This window comes from Gopherus flavomarginatus, chromosome 1, assembly GCF_025201925.1.
Source record: "Gopherus flavomarginatus isolate rGopFla2 chromosome 1, rGopFla2.mat.asm, whole genome shotgun sequence".
In the NCBI taxonomy this organism is placed as follows: domain Eukaryota; kingdom Metazoa; phylum Chordata; order Testudines; family Testudinidae; genus Gopherus; species Gopherus flavomarginatus.
This window is the reverse complement of record NC_066617.1, coordinates 133,732,757-133,756,229: the sequence shown is the minus strand read 5'-3', so window position 1 is coordinate 133,756,229 and position 23,473 is coordinate 133,732,757. Positions and strand designations below refer to the sequence as shown.

The window sequence follows — 23,473 nt, the reverse complement described above, 5'->3', positions numbered from 1 at the left end:
AATAAGGTGTAAATTTTTAATGGTGAGAGAAAATAACCATTGGAACAATTTACCAAGGTTTATGGAGGATTCTCCATCACTGACAATTTTAAAATCAAGATTGTATGCTTTTCTAAAACATATGCTCTAAGACAGGGGTTGGCAACCTTTCAGAAGTGGTGTGCCGAGTCTTCATTTATTCACTCTAATTTGAGGTTTCGCGTGCCAGTAATACATTTTAACGTTTTTAGAATGTCTCTTTCTATAAGTCTATAATATATAACTAAACTGTTGTTATATGTAAAGTAAATAAGTTTTTTTTAAATTTTAAGAAGCTTCATTCAAAATTAAATTAAAATGCAGAGCCCCCCAGACCGGTGGCTAGGACCCGGGCAGTGTGAATGCCAGTGAAAATCAGCTCGCGTGCCACCTTCAGCATGCGTGCCATAGGTTGCCTACGCCTGCTCTAGGAATTATTTTTGGGAAATTCTATGGCTTGTGTTATACAGGAGATCAGACCAGATGATCATAATGGTCCCTTCTGGCCTTGGAATCTGAATCTTTTCCCCACTTTTCTATCTTTATTCTGCCATCTATGTACAATGAACATAACGTGACACTTACACAATGACCTCAGCAGAAATTGTCAGTATTTGAGCCATTATTCCAAACGTATAACTTAGGAACAGTAACAGGATATTCTCTTGAGAACAGTTTTAGTTTTTCCTCATACTACAAAATTCAGAAACTCGCTCTAAACTTGCAATTTTTTAAAATGCAATCCATGTCAAAACATCTTATGACAAGTACAGCAGGCTTGCTAAGCAATTTTATAAAGCCAAGCTGTTGTGTCAATGGGAAAGAGTTTATCTGATATAGATTAACCCCTCTGTGCACTTACTTTGATTTCTGCTCCTGGGAGAGTTGTGCATTAGTATTATCCAGAGTTCTGCGAAGTTCTCGATTTAGTCGCTGTTGATGCCGCTCAAAAAGAAGTTGTGCTCTGGCAGCCTGTATACGTTGCCTGTCCCACTCTGCATTTCTTTGCCGTTCTTCCTCCTGCAGCCTCTGGAGGAATAAAAGAAATGTTTGCTCTCTCTTCACAGTCACAGATAAAACAATATTTAAATAGCCTTATTAGCAAATTCACTCACGTGATGAACCCATTTGTCTTTATCAGGCTTGATTCATCCCTGCTATGGCAGAAGGATGAACATTGCACCCTCCTCCACCAGCAGTAGCTGATGTGTCCTGGAGGAAATTCAACCCCAGGGGAAGGCAGGCAGTGGTTTCATTATGCCTTCCCCTAGGGGGTTATACTATAATGCAGTCAGAGCTCTCTATGGGAGACCCACTAAAGGATGGTATCTGAGAAGATTCACTAAACTGGTGCAAATCTGGTCAGACTGGCCATGTTCTCTTCATGGCCAGTGCTATCTACATTTGAGGTCGTGCTGGAAGCTCAGTGTCTCTTTGTAGAAAGGGGGTTGCAGTGTAGTTGTAGTACTGTGAACTTCCTCCTCCAGAAGGATTTCAGAGTAAATCAAGCCCATTATCTGTTGTCTTGGCGTAATTTTTGACTCAGAAACTTCCTTCTCCTCCAATACATCCTATATTTACAAATTTGTCTATCACTACCTCCAATCATATTCCCTTGTGCATCACAGCCTTGATACCACCTTTTAGACCAGTGGTCCCCAACCTTTTTGTGGCCAGTAGCACATTCATGTTTTCAGAAGAGTGTGGCGGGTGCCAAAAATTTTTCAAGGCTTATTTTGTATTTGTACATTAAATAATATGAAAATCATCATATTCAATATTACATAATATATTAATCCAGAGAGAAGAGAGAAGCCGGACAGAGAACACTGGCGCCCATAGCCTGCAGCCCCGGAGTTCTCTGTCCCCAGCAGGCGTGGGGCTGCAGCTTGTCTCCCCTGCTGGGCACTAGGCAGTCCCCACGCCTGCTGGGAACAGAGAACACCGTGCCTGCAGTCTGAGTTCTCTGTCCCCGTCAGGCACGGGGCCACGGCCTCTCTCCCCTGCTGGGCACTAGGCAAGCGCACATAAATGCCCCGGCGGGCATTATGGCGCCCACAGGCACCACATTGGGGACCACTGTTTTAGACAGATTCAGAAGAGGCAGCTCTACACTGTGTATATCTATCAATCAAAATTAAACTGCTTTTGGTGTCTGTGAAAAGACATAACACAGTTGTTCAGGACCAGTGAAACTTAAAAAATTAAGTTAAATTAAAGATGGACAACTTCTTGTCATATTAACTAGCTCCTTTATTATGAACATTAACACGCTGGTATGAAACACAGCTCTTGGAATTTAAAATAATTTATCTATTGACAGATCAGTCTCTAAAAAATTACATGCAGAACACTATATTAAAAGAACATTATTCAGGTTGCAATGTCAAGCACTCAAAAGTTATGATATGCCAGAACTAAGATTGCTTTTGAACCTTAACTTGCCCCCTTATGTATATGAATTAGGATAGTATGTGATTATGTAATTAAAGATGATTTTTTTTCTGAAGGACTCCTTTTTCATTCAGTGCACAAAATGGATAGTGATCACTTAGTTAGCAGCAATTTCAATATTTTCTCCTCTTTTGTTCACTGTATGGCCACATGCCCCATTTACTGCAAGCTATTTAAACCCTTCTCTGAAAAGAGAATTATTCATTTTCTCATGGGCTTTCCGCTGGCATTCTGGCTTTCCTCCCTACCCTGCCCACATTCCCCCATCAGTTTACAGTCCCAGTCTCCTTGTCCAAAATTCCTAGTTTCTCTATATCCCTCCAGCTTCTTATCAGATCCAGTGTTTCCATCCCCTCACCTGGCTATCAGTCCTCTCCACCATTTCCTTCACCAATAACCAATTCCAGCCTCCTCTCCTGCCCCCACTTGTAGTGTCCTTCCTGAGTCTCCCCTGGTTCTCAGTCCCAGCCTCAATTGTCTTGCCCAGATTGTCCCAGTCTTTCACCCTCAGCTCCCGGTCCCTTTTCCAGCCCCCAGTCACAGGTTTACTCTCTCTCACTCTCCAGTCCCAATCTCACCAGGTTTCTTGTTCCAATGTACTAATTTCTCTCCCCTCCAGTCTGGCTCTTGTCCTTTTGCATTCTAATTAGACAGCTTACTACTCCATGCTTCCTTGATGCCAGCAGGACAGTTATTAAAAGCACAGGAGAGTCAGACTCCTTGAATTCAATCTAGTACAAGGCCCTACTCTAGCCCAGAACATCTGGGAACAGCAATTCCAAGGAGAGGCCAGCCCCTAGAGCCCTCGGCTGAAACTTGCTCAGTCACAATGTGGTGCTGGTGCATATGCAGTCTGATCAGCACTAGGAGTTGTGAGGGGACAAAGCATGTTCAGAAAGAATGGAATCTTCACAGATTTTAACTGTTAAAGATTTTTCAAAGACTTATAACTCAGCCAAATGTGGGTGGATTTTTCACAGGAACAGCAAAAGGAACATCCCTGACACAAAAAATATCCCTGCCAAATTTCAAGTCCCCGCTATACAGCATGGGGGTACTAGAGCTTCTCAAAGAAAATGTTGTCAGAATTTAACATGGCAAAACGTACTTTTCTCTAGCCTTGTTCTCGAAAATGTCTCAACCATTTTGGCTGAACTTTTCCAGACAAATTCATCCTTAAGAAGACGTGTTGCATGGAAAAATTCAGCCCAATCAGTTGAAGTCTGGCTGTTATAAAGCTGTAAGCTACTGAAAACAGGATCTTATAATGGGAAGCATCAAGCCACTTTAATAATTGGCAGTGCTATCAGCCCTGCCTATAATACTACTCCAGCTAATAATACAGATAAGCAAATGTGTTTGAATACCAGTTTCTCCAGAACTTGTTGCTGTTGAGTGTAACGTATTGCCATCAGCTGATCCTGGTTCATTCCTTTCCATCGATCAGTAATCACACGATGTCGCCCAAAAGAACTGGCTGCTTGTTCTGGGTTTTCAGAAAGCAAGTCTCCTCGAAGGATGTTAGAAATTTCAGCCACATTATCTTCTTCTTCCTGACGCTTTTCTAGCATTTTTCTTTCTGTAAATTCTGCAGCCTTAAAAAAAAAGTGGATATGGGAGGAGAAAGCTGAGACTATTTTCTTTAAAAAGAAAATTTTGATTTAATACTGTGAGAAAGTTAGTGAATCAATCATCCTATCATTGAATTTTCTTTCCAAACTGCATATGATTGTCAATAACATCGTATAAGTGCATTATGTTCATGTGGATTAAGAATGCTGAAAATCTGAAGGGATGTCCCCTTATTGCTTTCATAGCTTGGACTAAAAGCAGTTTGGAGAACTAGCTGTATGTTGTAAAACAAATACCAGAATTACGTCAAAATTTATTCTACATTTAGTCACAGATAGAACAAACAGTCAAGCATACCAACATGGACTTGTTAGTCAGATGTCAGACATCACATGGAAGAAAACAGACTAAAATTCACAATTCTCAGTTACTAGTTCAAACATCCTAAATACATATTCCAAACAAAAATTATACAGATTTCATGATTAAGCACTCAAAAAAATCAGGAAATGCCAACATTAAGTTTGCTGTGCTCCCTGGTGTAAATGCATTACAATACAGTCTTCAAGTACATGAACACATGCTAATACTACAAATATATTCAAATTATATGTCCTATGCAAATCACTCAACTCTGGCATGGCTACTATCACACTCCTATCACTATTGCTCCCCAAAACTCCTTAGCCACATGCTGACTACAAACATGCTACTCTCAAAATTTGTTTCCTCACTACCGTATCAGCCCACATAACTTCAGACATTAAATATGACTTAATTTTGAAGGAGCCGCTCTTAATTGGGGAAGAAAGTAGGATAAGATTTTTTTATGGGAAGGAGATAGCAGGAAGACTAAAGTTAAATGGAGTGACACAGTGGACAGCGTTCGAAGCTCAGTTGGACTTCTTTGTTCTAGACAGTTCTCTCAGAGGACAAAGGCAAAAAGAAGAAAGGGCAATATAGTAACTTGAGAGAGCTTCCTGTTAATTCAATAATTACCACATCCTAGGCTAATAAAGTCTGAGACTGAACAGAAACAGTTTAGTGATAGGCCTTGAAGTATATATAGGATTGTTATTACCTCAAACAGCAAACAACCTCAAATGATCACTGACATTAAAGCCCGTATAGCTCAATGCAGAAGAAATATTTGAAAAGGAAAGCACTGAAACTGAAATAACAGGAGAATGTGCTCATTCTGTTTTCATAAAATATATAGCTTGTACTTACTTAATTTTTCTTTCCCAGAATATTAATAACGAATAGTTTACATGTACTGTGCAAAGTATACAATAAGAAATATCACACAGAATATTTGTAAATGAAGTAATAAAAAAGTATCTGACTCACTCTTATTTTAGAATTAGAATTATAAAACTATTTAACAAATTATAGTTTTAACTTAGGTCTGTAAAAACATATTTTTAATCTAAAAATGTAAACTCCTTTGTGATGGGGTGTTTATCCCACACAGGTTGTAAAAGGATTAATATAGGCCTCATAGACCAATTAACCAGCCTGTGTGCACCTGGAGGGTGAGCCAGGACTAATTGGAAATAAAGCCCAACTGGGGTAGAGAAGAGTTTTGGACCTATAAAGAACTGGGTGGGCCCTGCTGGGGGAGAACCAGAAGAGAAAAGATAGGAGATGCCCTTGCTCTGGGAAGCAGCCTGCAAAGAAGGCTGAGATGGAGAAAGAGCAGATACTCTTCTCCAGGGATGAACTGGAAGCCTGAGTAAGATGGAGACCCTGATGAACTGGAGCCTGTGGGAAACCCTGAGTAAGGAGAGGAGTGTGCCTTGGATCAGGAGACTGACTGAACCATGGAGAAGCAGCAGCAGAGGGACTTCTTCACCAAGGTGATTGCCTGCTGAGTTGGTTATATTATTTTATTTATATATATATATATATATAGAGAGAGAGAGAGAGAGAGAGAGTTGGATTTTGATAAAGGACATTGTGGCTCTGAAAGATGAGGGAAATTGAAGCAAAAGTTGTTGTAGTGCCACAGCCAGCCAGGAGGGGACATCATGGTGCAGCAATTTCGCCACATCCGGATAAGACACTATACCTTATTTTAGCTCAAGAAAAGAATTTCCACTTTTAGAGATTAAAATAAATCAAGCAAATCAAATTCAAAATGGCAGCAGAGCTGAACTTTAGACACATCAGCCACTAGCTCTGCCATCTCTATGTGCAGGGATTAAGGGCCAACTCCTAGTCCCGCTGAAGTCAATAGCAATGGAAGTTTTGCCACAGGCTTTATTGTGACCAGGATTTTGCCCAAAATCTACTCCCTTGAAGAGTTTTCCCAGAAGTCAGTAGCTTTTTATTTCAGGAATAAAGGATTATACATTTCCAAGAAAACAGAAAAACAAAAAACTTTTCAACCTAATGACCTTTATGAACAATTATCTAAAATATGATTTGTGTACCTGATGGGCATCTGTTCTTTTTAATTAAATAAATAATAGCCTCACTTTAGTGAGCACTTAAAATAAATAATATTTTATAGAAGGGATACTTTGGATGGAGTCTACTTATCACCTGTGATGTCCTGACCCTTTAAATATTTGAGCACTCTCCCCTCCCCACTGCAAAAGCATGTTATTATTAGTTTCCATTTTGCAGCTAGAACAGTAAAGGGAGCACAGCTTGACAGTTGTGTGTTCATCAGCTTCCTCTATGTCTGTATCTAACTCCTTTGCTGGGTCCAAAAATACAACATTGGCAGCAAGGACCTTCTATCCCAACAAGTGTCCAGTGCTTCCATTGCCTGAATAAAACAACAACAAGAAAAAGTAAGCAAAGAATAAGAGTTTGAAAAAGGGGACAACATTCACCTAGAGGCACAGGGTGACAGCTTGCTGTTTTTGCTTCTGGGACAGTGTGAATCAGCCAGCTAGAGAGGAGGAATTAGGCAAATAAAGATACAACCCTAGATAAGAGTACTGCAATTACTGCTGGAACTGTTTAGAGCAGTGATAGGGAAGCAGCTATCTTTGTTGATCAGGTGCAAGCAGGCAGAGAGAAATTGCTGAGCCTGCACTGAGAGTCTACAGCCAGCAGCAGAGGGAGCCCAGTCCAGCCAAAGGAAGAATTCTGCATTTTGCAGTATAAGCATACAGCCAACAGAGGGTGATCCAGTGAGGATAGTGCACAGTTAAAAAAAGAGAGAATTTCCCTGTGGAAGAGACTTCCAGGCAGGGCCGGCTCTAGCAATTTCGCTGCCCCAAGCACGGCGGCACGCTACGGGGGGCACTCTGCCGCTCGCCGGTCCCGTGGCTCCGGTGGACCTCCCGCAGGCATTCCTGCGGAGGGTCCAATGGTCCCGCGGCTCCGGTGGAGCTGCCGCAAGCGTGTCTGCGGGAGGTCCACTGGAGCTGCGGGACCAGCAGACCGTCCGCAGGCACGCCTGCAGCAGGTCCACCGGAACCGCCTGCCGCCCTCCCAGCAACCGGCAGAGTGCCCCCTGCAGCGTGCCGCCCCAAGCATGTGCTTGGCGCGCTGGGGCCTGGAGCCGGCCCTGCTTCCAGGAGCCATAAAATTCAAAATGAGAGCAGTGAAATGGCACCTTTTGTGGGCAATGTTGATGAATTTGACAACATCCGTGACTCATGGGTCGTGTACCTCGATGTTTTGAGTAATTTGTAACCTGCAGCACCATTCCTGACGGACAGAGAGTTTCAACCTTGCTGACAATAATGGGAAAAAAGGCATATGAACTGCTGCATAACCTATTATCTCCAACTGTTCTCAGAACTTCCACATACACTGCAATTACAGCAGCAATGCACAAATATTTTTCTCCTATCCCACTGATTGCAGAACAATATCGATTTCATCAGTGAAATGGAGAGTTGTAGCACACAGTTTACTGTTGCTCTAAGGAAGTTGTCAGAGTACTGTCAGTTTGGACAAACATTAAGTGATGCCCTGCGTGACCTTTCGATTATGCAATGACCAGGTCCAGGAGAAGTACCGACTGTGTTGTGCTTATATTCAAGAAGGCTGTTGAAGTAGCAGTTGCCACGGAGACCTTAAGGAAGAATTCTTTGGAATTTAGTGTGAACTGGAAAATTACCTCCTACATCAGCAAGACAGAGGATCATGGGAATGTAAGGATTTTCCACGTGCCCATGGTGCATGAACTACTCATGCTGAACAGGATTGCTGGGCACGCCAGGTTATTTGCAGAAAATGCCAGAAGAAAGGACACATTACTGTGACCTACTGCACAGTTCAGCAACAAAGGATAACTGTACATCCAAGGAGATACCTCTGAAGGATGAACCTAAAAAAGGATGGAAGCTGGGAATTCATAATATGGAAAAAGGTACGAGCGCTAATGGCACCGATCAAGAACCAACACTACATGTGTTATTGCAAGCTGGAGTCAGACATGACCTCTGGATCACACTCTCGATTGAAGAAATTCCTACAAGAATGGAGTTTGATACTGGAGCTGCCATCTTACTGATCTCTGCCTCTGTCTTTCACTGGACATTGCTACAAGTTCCTCTGGAAGAAATCTCCAAGGTTCTGAAGACTTATATCAGCAAAAAGTTAGTCCCAAAAGGGGTACTTCAGGTGAAAGTTCGACTGATTGTCTATCTAGTTGTTTTATCCTTGTATGTGATTGAAAGAAAGTATCCACCAATTATTTGGCAGACCTTGGCTTGAGAAGCTCAAGGTGAATTGGACAGAAATTAAGGCAATCACAAAATCACCCCAAAATCGTCAAGAAATACAAGTTTTTATTCAAACAAAATAATAAGTGCTTAGTACCAGATATTATTGCGCTGAGGGTGCTGCCTTATGAATTTGTTGAGAACTTTGACTGCTCCCAACAAAGGGCTAAAAGGAATGCATCAGAGATGTTACTGAAGGCCTTGTGACAGTCTTGCAAAGGACCTAGAGTGACTTGGATAGATTGCTGAGGATATACCAGAATCCAGAATTACTGTTTCCATCACTGTCACAAATGCAGGTGGGGAAAATCACAAGCCTTGCTTGGAGTCAGTGGCTTTGATAACAGCTATCTGGAGAGCTACTGGTTCCCTCTCAACAACACCTGGCTTGGCTTCTGCAGAGGATATGCGTCATCCAATAAGTCAAAGCTCAGTACTCCTGACTTCAAGCATCAAGCTCATTTTAAGTCCTCTGGGCCAGCCTTAGGCAAATGTTACAGGAGGCCTGGTCTACACTACGATTTTAGGTCGAATTTAGCAGAGTTACCTTGATTTAAGCCTGGACCCGTCCACACGACAAAGCCCTTTTTTTCAAATTAAAGGGCTCTTTAAATCGATTTCTTTACTCCACCTCTGACGAGGGGATTAGTGCTGAAATCGGCCTTGCCGGGTTGAGTTTGGGGTAGTGTGGATGCAATTTGACGGTAATGGCCTCTGGGAGCTATCCCAGAGTGCTCCATTGTGACCGCTATGGACAGCGCTCTCAACTCAGATGCATTGGCCAGGTAGACAGGAAAATGCTCGCAAACTTTTGAATTTCATTTCCTGTTTGGAAGCGTGGTGAGCTGATCAGCACAGGTGGCCATGCAGAGCTCATGCAGATCTCATCATCATGATGGGCACATTGCTGGTACATTTCTTGTTTTGATCCATCCATCCATCTTTTACATCTTTGGCTGGCAGCAGACAGTGCAGTATGACTGCTAGCCACCGTCAGCTCCTGGGTGCTTGGCAGAAGATGGGAATGACCTGGCTGAGTCACTCCCACGTCTGCCCAGGTGCCCCTGACCATTCTCACTGAGGTCGGTTAAAAGAGTACCCAGGAATATGACAATGACGGTTACCAATCGTAATGCAACGTCTGCAGCCAAAAGGCAATGAGCTGCTGCTGTGTAGAAATGCGGTCCAACGTCTGCCAGAACCCAGGAGACGTACAGTGACAATGAGCTGAGCGGGCTCTATGTTTGCCATGGTATGGCATCTGCTCAGATAACCCAGGAAAAAATGCGCAAAATGATTGTCTGCCATTGCTTTCACAGAGGGAGCGGGGGTGGGGGGGCTGACAACATGTACCCAGAACTACCCACGACACTTTTTTTGCCCCATCAGGCATTGGGATCTCAATCCAGAATCCCAATGGGCGGCAGAGACTGCAGGAACTGTGGGATAGCTACTCACAGCTACCCAGAGTACAACGCTCCGGAAGTTGACGCTAGCCTCAGTACTGTGGAGGCAGTCCGCCGGCTTAATGCACTTAGAGCATTTTCTGTGGGGACACACATAATTGACTGTATAAAAACGATTTCTAAAAAAACACCTTCTATAAATTTGACCTAATTTTGTAATGTAGACATACCCGGAGTCTCCTTGGAGTGCCTTGAGCAGGACTTAGGCCTTGTCTACATACCAACTTGCACCAGTTTAGTTAAACCAATGCAATCCCCTATGTGGACATTTTATTTTGGTCTATGAGTGATTTATTTTGGTTTAGCTAAAACGTGTTTGTACTAAATACACTAAACCAAAATAAATCTGGCTTAACCAAAATTAGCATGTCCACATAGCATTTTTAACTAAATCAGTTTAAAATAACACCATTAGATAAACTGGTGTAACTCTGTATCTTGACAAGCCAATAGAAGCATTTTCCACTCTTTCTTAGATCCCAGGGTGACATATCGTCCTTAACTTCCCAGTTAACTCCAAAGCAGACAATGCAATGGATTGGTTGTCCATCACAGACCTAGTCTTGCTGGGAGGACATGGTTAGAAGCCACTGAGTGGTTTCCTTCTTCCTTAGGACCACAAAAGATTGATGTTCTGCAAAGAACATAGCGCAAAACAAGAAAGAAAAGCAGTGAGGTTGAGTTGAAAAGATGGTATATCAGGGTACCAAAGTGAATTGCTGGAGCACCACATAGAGGCACTGAAGCAGGCATTGAAGAATGTATAAAAACTAACACCAAAAGTGCCAAGGTATGTTCCAGAAACATGCAAAACACAAGTACTGAAGTGCCACAAACAGAGGTTCTGGAACACTAAAACAGGCACCAAGTGCCAACAAACATTGGCACCAAAGTGCAAGGCAAGCATCAAGCACCCACAAACTGGCACTGAGCAGACATGAAAGTGTTGCAGACAGAGGCAACAAAGTGCCAAGGCAGGTGGTGAAGTACCACAAAGGAGCGTAAGAGCCAAAGTGCTGCAGCTGAGCACTGACCAAAGAGCCTCAGGCAAATGATCTCACAAAACTAAGGTAAAAGACATTTGGACCTGCCTGAAAGACCTGGATGCGGAAAGGATATCTGATGCATTATGAGCATGTCACTGAGACTGGTAGGAGCTGAAACTGAAGAGATGCAGCTCCTACATGGAGTTTCTTTGCTGACTGAAATCAAGAAGGAACCGACTGGAAAGTACCAAAGATAATGGTTAAGTTCAGCAGTGGCCTATCCTACTACTGCTGCCTGAGGAACCAAAACTCTTCAAGAGTTTGGGAAGTTCCAAGTGCCTCATGATAACAAGATAAGATCTAGGAGTGAGAATCTTGACAGAGGAGAAATCTATATCTGTACAGGCTATTATTTTAAGAAAAGTTTCTCTTATCTTTATTAGCTACCTAACCTGGAGTAGAGAGCCATTATCTGATTATACAGCAATGTAGGTGAGACCAACTTCTTAATAAGGGCAAAGAATAATGAAACAAAGATCATTATTAATTGGGTAAAGAGATTTGCTTGTACAATTATTTAATAACGGTCATTTTTTTTAATTCAGCCCCAGTTTGGGGCTCTTTTAAAGTAAGATCATAAACTAATGATCATAATTATTCCCTTTTAGGGGAAAAAAAGATGGCAGCAGAGAAATAAAGAGAAAGAAGTGTGTTGACAGTGAAAAGAGGACCAAAGGAAAGCCAGACAGCTGCATAAGAGGCTAAGAAAGGAATAAAAGGCTAGAGAAGGAAGAGAGATGAGTTGAGAAAATGGGAGAGGTCTAGGGTTTTGGAAGGGCACCACAAAAAAGATTACCCCAGAGGGAATTTTGTTTATTATTCTGATTCTTCCAAAAATGATGACCATATAACCATATCTTGGTTGTTTTGAGTGCAAATTGTTATTTGTTCCATTGCTACCAGGCTCACCAAATCAGAGTACAGTTCTTGGAAGCTGGATGTATTTGGAATGTCCCCTGTTGTAGAATTTAGATGTCTGACCACGAGCAGAGCTCTACGCAACCAAAAATTCAGAGGATTTCCGTTTCCATGACAGATTGATTAGACCTAGCATGGCCTGGCCAGCCTGAAATTCACCTTGATGAGGAAAAAGAAATTGGCTCAAATATTTATCTCTGTCCAGAAGAAAATAGATGAAAAGGCAGTCCCACAGCATGTGGTACAAGTTAGTGCCTGCAGCATTGCAGTACCAGCATTTGTCAGATGTGGCTGCTCCAGACCTGAAAAGTCTGGATGGAATCCAGTGCATCCTCCAAAGGATTTTCTGCTAGATCAATCTTAACCTCAATTCTAGTCAGAAATGCTGCATATTGGAACAAATCTGATTCCATGGAATGTTGGTAATGGAAATGCACAGCATGTTCCCAGTCACTGCTGATTGCCAATTTGCCTGATAGGCAGAAGATATAACTTTTTCAGAAAGCTCCAGAAGCCAGGGAGGTCTGATGCTGCAGAGGCATCTGGCTCAAACTGGTGTTGCAGAGCACAGTTAAATTAAAGGTATTGACATTCCTTCTTTGGGTCCAGTTGAAATTTCCCCGTAAGGCGAGGAAAAAGCAGGAAGTAATTGCTTTCAGATAAGTAGTTTATGCTCATCCCTTTTTTAATCCAATCAGGCTATAGGACGGATTTATAGTCAATTAAAATTTTGGAGTTACCTGAATCTAAATGTGATGATGGATGACATTTAAACTTAGAAGCAACCAGATACCAGGCTTTCCTAATGGTCAAAACTGTGACCATCTTCTCCCTAAGGACACAGCAGAAGTCCAAGTTTAGGGATCACTGTAGTGGTGGGTTTCCTCCTCTGTATACAGCCAGGCTGGAGAAGCCTGGTGTTGTATAGAGAGCTCGGGGAGGGCGCAGGTCAGCCATTGTGTCACTTGGCTCAAGATTAAGGATACACAGTAACACATAAGGTTGGGAAGACCAAAGTCTCCTGATGGACAGGCAGCTGCATTTTTCAAAGAATAATTTGGCTTTTGTTCCCTATACCCCACAATAGAGTCTTAAAAATTTTATTAACTCCGGGGAAAAAAACACAGCAGAGGGAATATAAAGTGGCAAGGAGCTTAGATCAAATAGAAGTCTTGAGAGGACATTCATCTTTAATATTTTTAACTCTATCCCAAAGTGATAGAGGAAGGCTTGCCATCTATATAAATCCAAAGCTATGTGTGTGATTAGACTGAAATTAATTTTGACTACTTATTTCATGTTCCTAGGAAAGAAGACTCCCAAGAACCCAATTTCTGGCTGCGGCCAGAGAAAAGTATTATCTAAAAGGGTAACATTATGCACCCCTCAAGAGGTAATGAAAGCCTGTGACTTGTGCTTGTTAACTTTGCACCCTGAGATTTTCCCAGACAATTCAAGAGTTTATAAATCATCATCATACAAGCATATTTTCATCCCCTTTGACCCTATTTTTATATTCCGGATACCTGGATGTGCTCTAATTTGTATTGCCATTTATAAGGCCACACAGTCCTTTACAATAAGGCTCCTTTACACCACTCTGGCAATGCAAAGGAGACTTAAAATTGTTTACACCTGTTTTATACTCCTGGGGGGTTCACTAAGAACAATGGGAACAATTCACTAAGCAGGCAGGCTGCTACATTCTGCTTTGTCTAAGTGGACAGAACCTGTCCCATGCCTATCTTCCCAGAAATACCCCAAAGCCCTGCCCCTCTACTCTGAGTGTGCCGCAATAGTGAGCGATAGGGACAGAGTGTCTCACTCACATGCACGACTGCCCAGTCCTCCTGTTCCAGTGGTGATGTGTATTTTTACTGGCTGCACCCAAACCAACCTGGCTGCACTGCTAGGGAGGGGTGTGTGACCGCTCTTGTGGTTTCCCTTTGCTTCCCTTTCAGAAGTCATTTTTTTGCAGGGAAGCCATGAATTCTGTGCATGCGCTGTGATGCAAAAATTCCTCCAGGAGTAATATATATATTGTTAAAGGTTAATGTAATTGAGCATTTCCTGTCTTTGCGGTATTCTGTTAATTCAGAGATCAAAAGGAAATCTTAACATTTGAATGAACTGCAAATATAGTGATTTCACTATCTCGATTTCTCTTTGAAGTATATAATAAATCACCGTCAAATGGTGGAAAACAGGCAATTGCTTTATGTTAATCCTTGTAGCTAATTACTGGTGATGCTTCAGAAATAGGTCTCCTTCAGAGTCTCGATGATTGCCTATTGTTTGCCTAAGAACTCCAAGGTGTCAAGAGAAGACCTGGAATTGTATAAAAAACCCTTGGGTCATGATCCTTTTTCTCTCAGATCTGCTTGATACTTTATGCATAAAACTGAGATCTCCAGTCCTACCTGGATCACCCTGGAAATGAACATTCGACTGAATCTATGGACTAATTCTAAGAACTCTTTGCAACTCCAAAGCTCACCATCTCAACTATGAAACTAATCTCAGAACAGTACTTATGTCTGTATGTATACTGATCTTTTAATCAATATACTCTTTTCTTTTTAATACATTTTAGTTCCGTTAATAAGAATCGGCTGTAAGCATCTATTTGGGTAAGATCTGAAATATTCATTAACTTGGGAGGTAATGTGTCCAAGCCTTTGGGATTGGTAGAACTTTTATATAATGAATAAGATTTTCCGTAATCCTCATCATATTTGATTTAAGTGTCTGGGTGGAAGTCCAAGGCTGGGTTACTATAAGGGGACTGTTTGGCTTCTGTGCAACCAGTAAGGTATTGTAGAAGCTGTTTTTTGCTGGCTTGATAGAATATTGAAATATCTACCAGCTTTGGGGATTGTCTGCCCCATTCTTTACAGTTTACCCTAATTGAATAACCTCAGTGTGCCCCCCCCCACCCCAGGACACTGGTCACAAAGACATTTAGATGGAGAAGAGAAGCTAGAGTGGCTAGAGGTTAAGTAGGTAAGAGAGTTAAGAGGAGGTAGGATGGGGAGTTGTAAAATAAGGCAAAGGTGTGAAAGACCAATGCTCTCAAGTCAGAGTGGGATAAAAGCTCAGGAAGTTAGAGGGGTAATCTGAATGGACACATCCTCTCTGTTCCACATCAAATGCAATATATATGAATATGCCCTGTCCTCCCCCTTGGTGCTTCTCCACACAAAAGGCAGGAGATAAGGGGGGGAAAGAATGTACATTGCTGAATACATTTTAAATAAGGTTTCTGGGCTAAATGCACGTAACTATGCATCAGAGGCTAGAGTCCTACCAGACATATATCTGCTTGTGGATCCACTGGAAAAATGAGGGATGAGAAACAAACTACTTTACCACCTCCTATATACAGGTAGGTCCAAAATCCCAGTGCCTGGCTCTCCAATGGCCAGCTCTTTAAAAACACATAGGAAGTGAAATAATGCCCTCATCCCTGTGCATGTTACCCAATATCAACATCTGCAATTTAAATTGAATACTTTACCAATATGCTGTTCTTAAAATCATTAAGTAAGGCAACCCTTCCCACACCCCATTCTTCTGCCTTCTGGAAGCACAAAACCAATGGAGAAAAAAGTCCATAACCATTATTACAAATAGAGTCAGGAGATCTGGACTGACAGATGAGCAACTGCAATTCGTATAGTTTGTTAAGCAAAGCAATCAACCTGATATTTCAAAGAGTGAATATGATATAGTTACTGTCTCCACTGGAGCCAGGTTGGTCTGGATTCTTGCTCAGTGGGATGTGTTGTGCTGATTTGAGTCTATGAATGTCTGATTGTTCCGCCTGGCTTTAAATATGAGTATGATGGAGAATATGAGAGGTACAGAGCTGAGGTGGGCACTCCTCTGGATCCCTTCACTTCTGACAACAACAACCACCCAGCATCACAAGTGTTGAATAGCAAATCCCATGGCAATGTAATTTTGGTCTATAGAAAAACCATATAATGTAGTTCTCTGCTTCTCCCAGTTTAGAGAAACTAAGTCCCTGGCTATCCACCTTGATCTTAAAAAGAGCTTGGAAGGTTATAAAATAGGTCAGTCCTTTCTCCTTGGCCTGCTTCCTTGACGTATTTAATAGGGCTCTTTTTTCAATTACCTCCTAGCCGAAGTAGGGAAATATCACTATTCTATGCCTTTTCCAGCTCAGGTTTCCTTTTTCACAGTTTTTTTTTTTTTTTTTTAAGAATGGATTCTTTCACATTGTGTTTTTAGAAAATTTAATATAAAATGCTTGGGCTTGGAATTAGTCAAGGGTTTGGGGTTTAGGAGCGGTGGGCCCTTTCTATATTCAGCTGTGTCTGAGTATAAGGAAAGAATTTCAAGTAGTGTCTTACACAAAAGTTCTACAGATCTTTTTCCATATCCTCAGCGTATCGAACCACCTTCAAATTATTTCTTCTGGACTGGCCTTACAGGTCAATTCTATCTTTCAGCTTTTGGATCAGACACAGTTGGTCTGCACTGATCATAACAGAGTTCATATTGTCTTCTAAGGTAGACATTCTAATTTCTGCCTCCCTGATCCTCGAGATTATCCCCTGCAAACTGACCTGGTGTGCTGCAGTTATGATTTTAATTTCAGAGATATTCTCTGATACAGTGGTTCTCAAACTTTTGTATTGGTGACCCCTTTCACAGAGCACACGTCTGAGTGTGATCTCCCTTAGAAATTAAAAACACTTTTAAAATATATTTAACACCATTATAAATGCTGGAGGAAAAGCGGGTTTTGGGGTGGAGGCTGACAGTTCATGACCCACCATGTAATAACCTCCCTACCCCCTGAGGGGTCCCAACCTTCAGTTTGAGAACCCCTGCCCTGATATTTTCATAAGCAGGATCTGTTCTTCAGCTATCTGCTTTATCATATTGCAGACTTGCTCCAGGCCGACTGTAGACTTGCTCCTTCTTGAATGGTGCTATGCTGCCCTGCACAGGGCTATCAGAAACGCTCTGATTCTTCACAATTTCTGGTGGGTCTGGGGAGTTCAAAACCAGATCCATCTGCTACTATGATGTTAAAAAGCAGGATGAGCCATGCAGACAGACAAAAAACTGTGGTGTTAATACAGTGAATGTTGACAGATTTTAGTGAGACTGAGCAAAAGCTCCAGATCTAGGCAGACATTTTCCCCTGGTGGCTCCTGGAAGCTGGCAGAGGATATCTTTAGAGAAGTGCATAAAACATATTTTCTGATTACTAAAATAACATTGGAACTCAATTGCTGACAAATCTTTGCAGCAACATCATATACTTTGTTATATGTCTTTAAAAAAATGTTGCTCAATTCCTTCCTCTTTATAACCAATAGTAATTTACCTGGGTTCTATTAAAATCCTTGGTAGCTGCACAAACAGCTTGTCTGGTTTCTACTTCTTTTCTTTGTAGTTCCATAGCCTTTTGATCTAGGTCTATCCTGTTCTTGTCATGGAGATCCTCTAAATTAGATTAAAACAGAATATAGTTGATCATCCATGCATATGTAATTGTCATTTTAAAATAGTTGTTAGCTGATGAACTATTCACATAATATTAAACAGAAAGCTACCTCATGTATCCCTTTCCAAATTCCATGGCTAAGGTTTGTCATCATAGAATGTTTGATGAGTCAGATTAACATATCAAGCAATCTAGGTTAGAAATGTAAAAAAGGAAGCAAACTTTATTTAATACTTGTTTGTTCAAAACTTGTTTGGACATTGTTTTTTTAAAAATATTGTAACTATCCCCAGAAAACACTTTTTTTCAGGACAGAAACTAAAAAATAAATCAGAGCTTCATTTTATCTACTGTAACATTAGTATAAAAGCATAACAAGTACCTTGACTTCATTGAATCAAACATTCAAAATACACAAGCTTTTTTTAAACCACTCAGTCTCTCCATTTCAGGTGTATAGGGGAAAAGAAGATTAGAAATTCATGGGATCATCATAAGTTCTCAATACAGATACTTTGGGTAAGTCTACACTACGGGATAATTCCAATTTTACATAAACCGGTTTTATAAAACAGATTGTATAAAGTCGAGTGCACGCGGCCACACTAAGCACATTAATTCGGCGGTGTGCGTCCATGGTCCGAGGCTAGCGTCGATTTCCAGAGCGTTGCACTGTGGGTAATTATTCTGTAGATATCCCATAGTTCCCGCAGTCTCCCCCGCCCCTTAGAATTCTCGGTTGAGAGCCCAGTGGCTGATGGGGCAAAAATCATTGTCGTGGGTGGTTCTGGGTAAATGTCATCAGTCATTCCTTCCTCCGGGAAAGCAACGGCAGACAATCATTTCGCGCCCTTTTTCCCTGGATTGTCCTGGCAGACGCCATAGCATGGCAACTATGGAGCCCGTTCAGCTTTGTATATTAAAAAAAAAAAAAAAAAGTCACCGTATGTGTACTGGATGCCGCGGACAGAGGCGATACTCCAGCACTACACAGCAGCATTCATTTGCTTTTGCATGATAGCAGAGATGGTTACCCGTCATTCTGTACTGGCTGCTGCCAGGGTAATTTGGCAATGAGATGATGGTTATCTGTCCTTTTGTGCTGTCTGCTGCTATCATGGGTGCCCCGGCTGAGGTCAGCCGGGGGCGCAAAAGAAAAACTGGGAATGACTCCCTGAGTCAATCCCTCCTTTATGGTTTCTAAAAATAGAGCCAGTCCTGCCTAGAATTTGGGGCAAGTGTACTAGAGAAGCAGTGTATCAGAGAGTACAGCTGCTCCGTGTCAGATCCTGCAGAAATGATGAGCTGCATGCTATTCATGGAGGGTGCCCCTGCAACAACCCCACCCGTTGCGTCCCTCCTCCCCCAAACTTCCTGGGCTATCATGGCAGTGTCCCCCCCATTTGTGTCATGAAGTTATAAAGAATGCAGGAATAAGAAACAGTGACTTGTTAGTGAGATAAAATGAGGGGGAGGCAGCCTCCCAGTGCTATGACAGTCCAGGCAGGACATTAAGCAGTGCGAAGGAGAGGAGCCCAGCATCCTGCTGCTATGATAGTCCAGGCAGTACAGAATCATTTCTTTACACAGGAAAGGGAAGGGGCTGATGGAGCTCAGCCCCCAGTTGCTATGATGAGGATGGTTACCAGCCATTCTGTCCCATCTACTGGGAATGACCAGGAATCATTCCTATTTTTACACAGGCGCCCCCAGCCGACCTCACCTGAGGCAAGCCAGGAGCACTCACGGGCTGATACTGACAACAGATATCAGTCATATTGTACCGTCTGCCACCAGGGAGGGGAGAGGAGCGGATACTGCTCTTCACTGCTGCAGCATCGCGTCTACCAGCAGCATTCAGTAGATGTAGGGTGACGTTGAAAGAAGTCAAGAAACGATTTCTTTCCCTTTTCTTTCACGTGGGGGGGGAGGGAGTAAATTGACGAGCTATTCCCTGAACCACGCCGGATAATGTGTTTGAACATATAGGCATTGGGAGCTCAGCCAAGAATGCAAATACTTTTCGGGGACTGCTGTGGACTGTGGGATAGCTGGAGTCCTCAGTACCCCTTCCCTCCCTCCACGAGCGTCCATTTGAGTCTCTGGCTTCCCGTTACGCTTGTCACGCAGCACTGTGTAGCCTGTAGATTTTTTTTCAAACGCTTTGGCATTTCGTTTTCTGTAACGGAGCTCTGATGGAACAGATTTGTCTCCCCATACAGCGGTCAGATCCAGTATCTCCCGTACGGTCCATGCTGGAGCTCTTTTTGGATTTGGGACTGCATTACCACCCGTGCTGATCAGAGCTCCACGCTGGGCAAACAGGAAATGAAAATCAAAATTTCGAGGGGCTTTTCCTGTTTACTTGGCCACCTGCATCTGAGCTGAGACTGCTGTCCAGAGTGGTCACAGTGGTGCACTGTGGGATAGCGCCCGGAGGCCAATACCGTCGATTTGCGGCCACACTAACCCTAATCCGATATGGTAATACCGATTTTAGCGATACTCCTCTCGTTGGGGAAGAGTACAGAAAACGATATAAAGAGCTCTTTATATCGATATAACGGGCCTCGTAGTGTGGACGGGTACAGCGTTAAATCGGTTTAACACTGCTAAAATCGGTTTAAACGTGTAGTGTAGACTAGGCCTTTAACTGAAACATTAAAACAAGTTCATTTTTGTCATTCTTTCAGAGGATGTCTATATGAAATTGAAATTCCAACAGCATTTTATGAAATGAGTATTGAATACAAAGAAATTTTCCTATATCACAGACCATCATAATGCGCTATTCTACAGTTTTGCAAATTATTCAGTTTTGCAAATTGTAAAAAAACAAAACAAAACAAAACAAAAAGCATGAAAATCAAACTTCTACCTTTGTTTGTTACCTGCAAATTTCTGGTCTGCTAATGCATTCTTCCAGTCTCTCTGTTGCTGTAGAGACCATTCTCTTGACTGCTCCTTTTGAAATTTCACCCTCTGATCATGGTTTAAATCTTCTCCTAGAAACTTCTGCAAGCCAGATACAGTACATCGAGGGTCACTGTCAGAGAGGCGAGCAGGAGTATCCTTCTTCAGGGACTGTGGGTCAGACAAATCAAACTCACGCCGAGTTTCTGGCTTCTGAAAATTCTGTTGAAACTCAGTGAGAGCTTTGTTTAGATTTTTGATGTCCTGTTTCTGCCGTTCTTCTAACATACAGATGATCTTGTCATTTTGCTTCATTTCACCAGCTACAAAAAGATTATAAAGAAGGTGAAACTGCGAGATTCAAAATGTACAGGGAGTTGTAAAAAATGGAGAATGTGATCTTGAAAAAAGACTAGAAAATAAATTTTTAAACTACTAGACTTAAGTCATTTAGAAGGTCAAAGCTGGCAAATGATTTTTCTAAGCTGATAGTGCTATTCAATTATAAAACTTCTCAATTTTTAAGAATCACCTTTGGCACCAGAAACTTGCTGGAAAATATAATAAAAAAAATACATAAAATAAAGACAGAAGGTAAGACTACTAATAAAATTAGATAGGTTTATTTTTTCACATTTTGTGTAGCATATCAATACTAGGTACTGTAGAGCAATTCCTCAGCATCTACTACTAATTTGCAGTAGTGACTGAAATACAGTTACATGTTAGGAACACAAGAAACTATAAAAAAATAACAAACCAAGAGCTCTAAAATGATGTACCACCAATGATATAGCTTGGAAAAAATACTAGCAAACATCATAGAGGGGCATTCCAACCATGGTGAGCCATGGTGCGGCCTAGAGGTCAGAGGATGTGATCAGCATAATTATGTGTGTATGCCCTGACTCAGCAATGGCTCCTACTCACAACCTTGGCTTAGATTATTCATGTTTCTATCAAAAAATAATCTATATACAGATGGCTGTCCATAATGAGCACCTCTAGGAGTAAAGAGTTATTGCACTAATGCGCTTAAGTGGCACAGGTTCTATTAATATTAGCAAAACTGTACAGCCTTCCCCAAGTAAATTGATAAGTACTTTACACCACACCCCCAAATCAGATTAATTAAAATACACTTTCCTAATGGCATGTAGCATATACGTGATGTAATATAAAAAAAAAATCCAAACATAAAGAGTGGGCTAAACCCTGAAGACTTTATTGATAGAAAAACTCCCATGGACTTTAGCGGAAGTTTCACCTAAGTAAGTTCGGCAATATTTACCCAGTGTAGAAAAAAAAAAAATCTTTTCCCCCTCAAGTGAAGACAGATGTTGTTTCAAGGGTGATATACAAAAATAAATAGGATAAACTTTCTATGTCTGAATTAAGAGGGAAAAACATAATCAGTAATGTGCTCACATATGGACAAGATTTATGAAATTAATTTATATTTAGAAACTAAATGTGGGATGAAGGAAATACAAATTTGCTCAGATAACTATCATCATTTTAGTGCATATGTCTCTTTATTTGCTAATACAGCGGTAGGTGATTCCTACAGCATAGGTTTTCAAAATGAGTGCCTATTATGAGGATCCTAAGTCTGATCCTTTAAAGAATTATGCATAATTAAGGCTAAGATTTTGTTACACATATTTTTAGTAGAAATCATGGACAGGTCACGGGCAATAAAGAATAATTCATGGGAGTCCGTGACCTATCTGTGACTTTTACGAAAAATATGCATGACAAAATGGGAAGCTGCGAGGTCCCCACACTACCCCAGGGGTCTGGCTGGGAGCTGCAGGGCCCCCCTCTACCCGTGACTCTGAGCTGCTGGGCACCCATTGCCCACAGCAACCAGGAACTATGGGGCACACCTGCCGCCCACAGCGGCTGGGAGCTGCCGGACACTCCCTTCCATGCCCCCAGTGGCTGGGAGCTCGGGGCCTCGCAGTTCCCAGCCACCAAGGGAAATGGGGGGACCCTGCAGCTCCCAGGCGCTGTGGGCTCAAGTCACGGAGATCTTTGGAAGTCACAGATTCTGTGACTTCCATGACAAAATTGTAGCCCTATGCATAAGCTTAGCTTTACGCACAGGGTTCATTGGGACTACTGATATGTTTTAAGTTAAACTGATTTTCAAAAGGGCTGAAAATACAACAGTTCCCATTGCCTTCTACTCCTGGGGAAATTCTGCACCAAAAAATTAAAAATTCTAAACATAACATTTTAAAATCCTGCAAAATTCTACATATTTTATTTGTCAAAATAACAAAATACAATCACACCAGTTTCAATTATTCTGGTAACTTTTTTCAAAATACCTGTCAGCAAGTATGTCTGTAATAATACAGACAATGAAAAAGATTCACAAAATGTTTTTTGTCAAATAGATTCCTTACTAGGCATATAAATACAAAATTTTGTGTAATTCATTTAAACTACAATACAGAATTGTGCCGCCTTCCCCTTCCCCCCTCCCCCCAAAAAAACAAACACTGCAAAGGCTTGGGGATGTCAGGGGTAATGGAGGGGCTGAGGGAAAGGGAAGGAGCCTGTGAGTGAACCTGGAGGGTTGCTGGGTGTGGGTGGGATATGGAACAGGTTTTTGGAGGGGGCAGGGAAGAATTGTTAGGGAGCCTCCCCAATTCAGACTCTGGCTGACCCCTGGCCTCTCCCATTCAGTCAGGCACATTTTCCCCTGTCCCCATGTGTCCCTGCACCCTCTCCTCCAACCCCCATGTGCCCCTGCACCCCCTTGTCCCGTGTCTCTGTGTCCCCACTTAGGCACACCCCTTCCCCCATGTGGCCCTGCACTTCTTCCCCCTGTGGCCCCACTCAGCCACCCTCTTCCCCATGTATTCCTGCATTCCCTCCCCCTGTCCCCATGTGGCCCCGCAC

General features: G+C 42.1%; 1 protein-coding gene across 3 annotated transcripts in view; it reads right to left on the bottom strand.

Annotated features, from left to right (window-relative positions):
* Nucleotides 1-23,473, bottom strand: part of RIBC2 (RIB43A domain with coiled-coils 2) — a 37,091-nt gene that overhangs the window by 7,835 nt on the left and 5,783 nt on the right. For all 3 annotated transcript variants that reach the window (XM_050966243.1, XM_050966252.1, XM_050966255.1), the window contains exons 3-6: nt 20,539-20,883; nt 17,528-17,646; nt 3,840-4,067; nt 881-1,047 (exon numbers count right to left, since the gene is read on the bottom strand). In XM_050966243.1, coding sequence (XP_050822200.1) covers nt 881-1,047; nt 3,840-4,067; nt 17,528-17,646; nt 20,539-20,883 — 859 coding nt within the window. The remainder of the gene's footprint in view (nt 1-880; nt 1,048-3,839; nt 4,068-17,527; nt 17,647-20,538; nt 20,884-23,473) is intronic.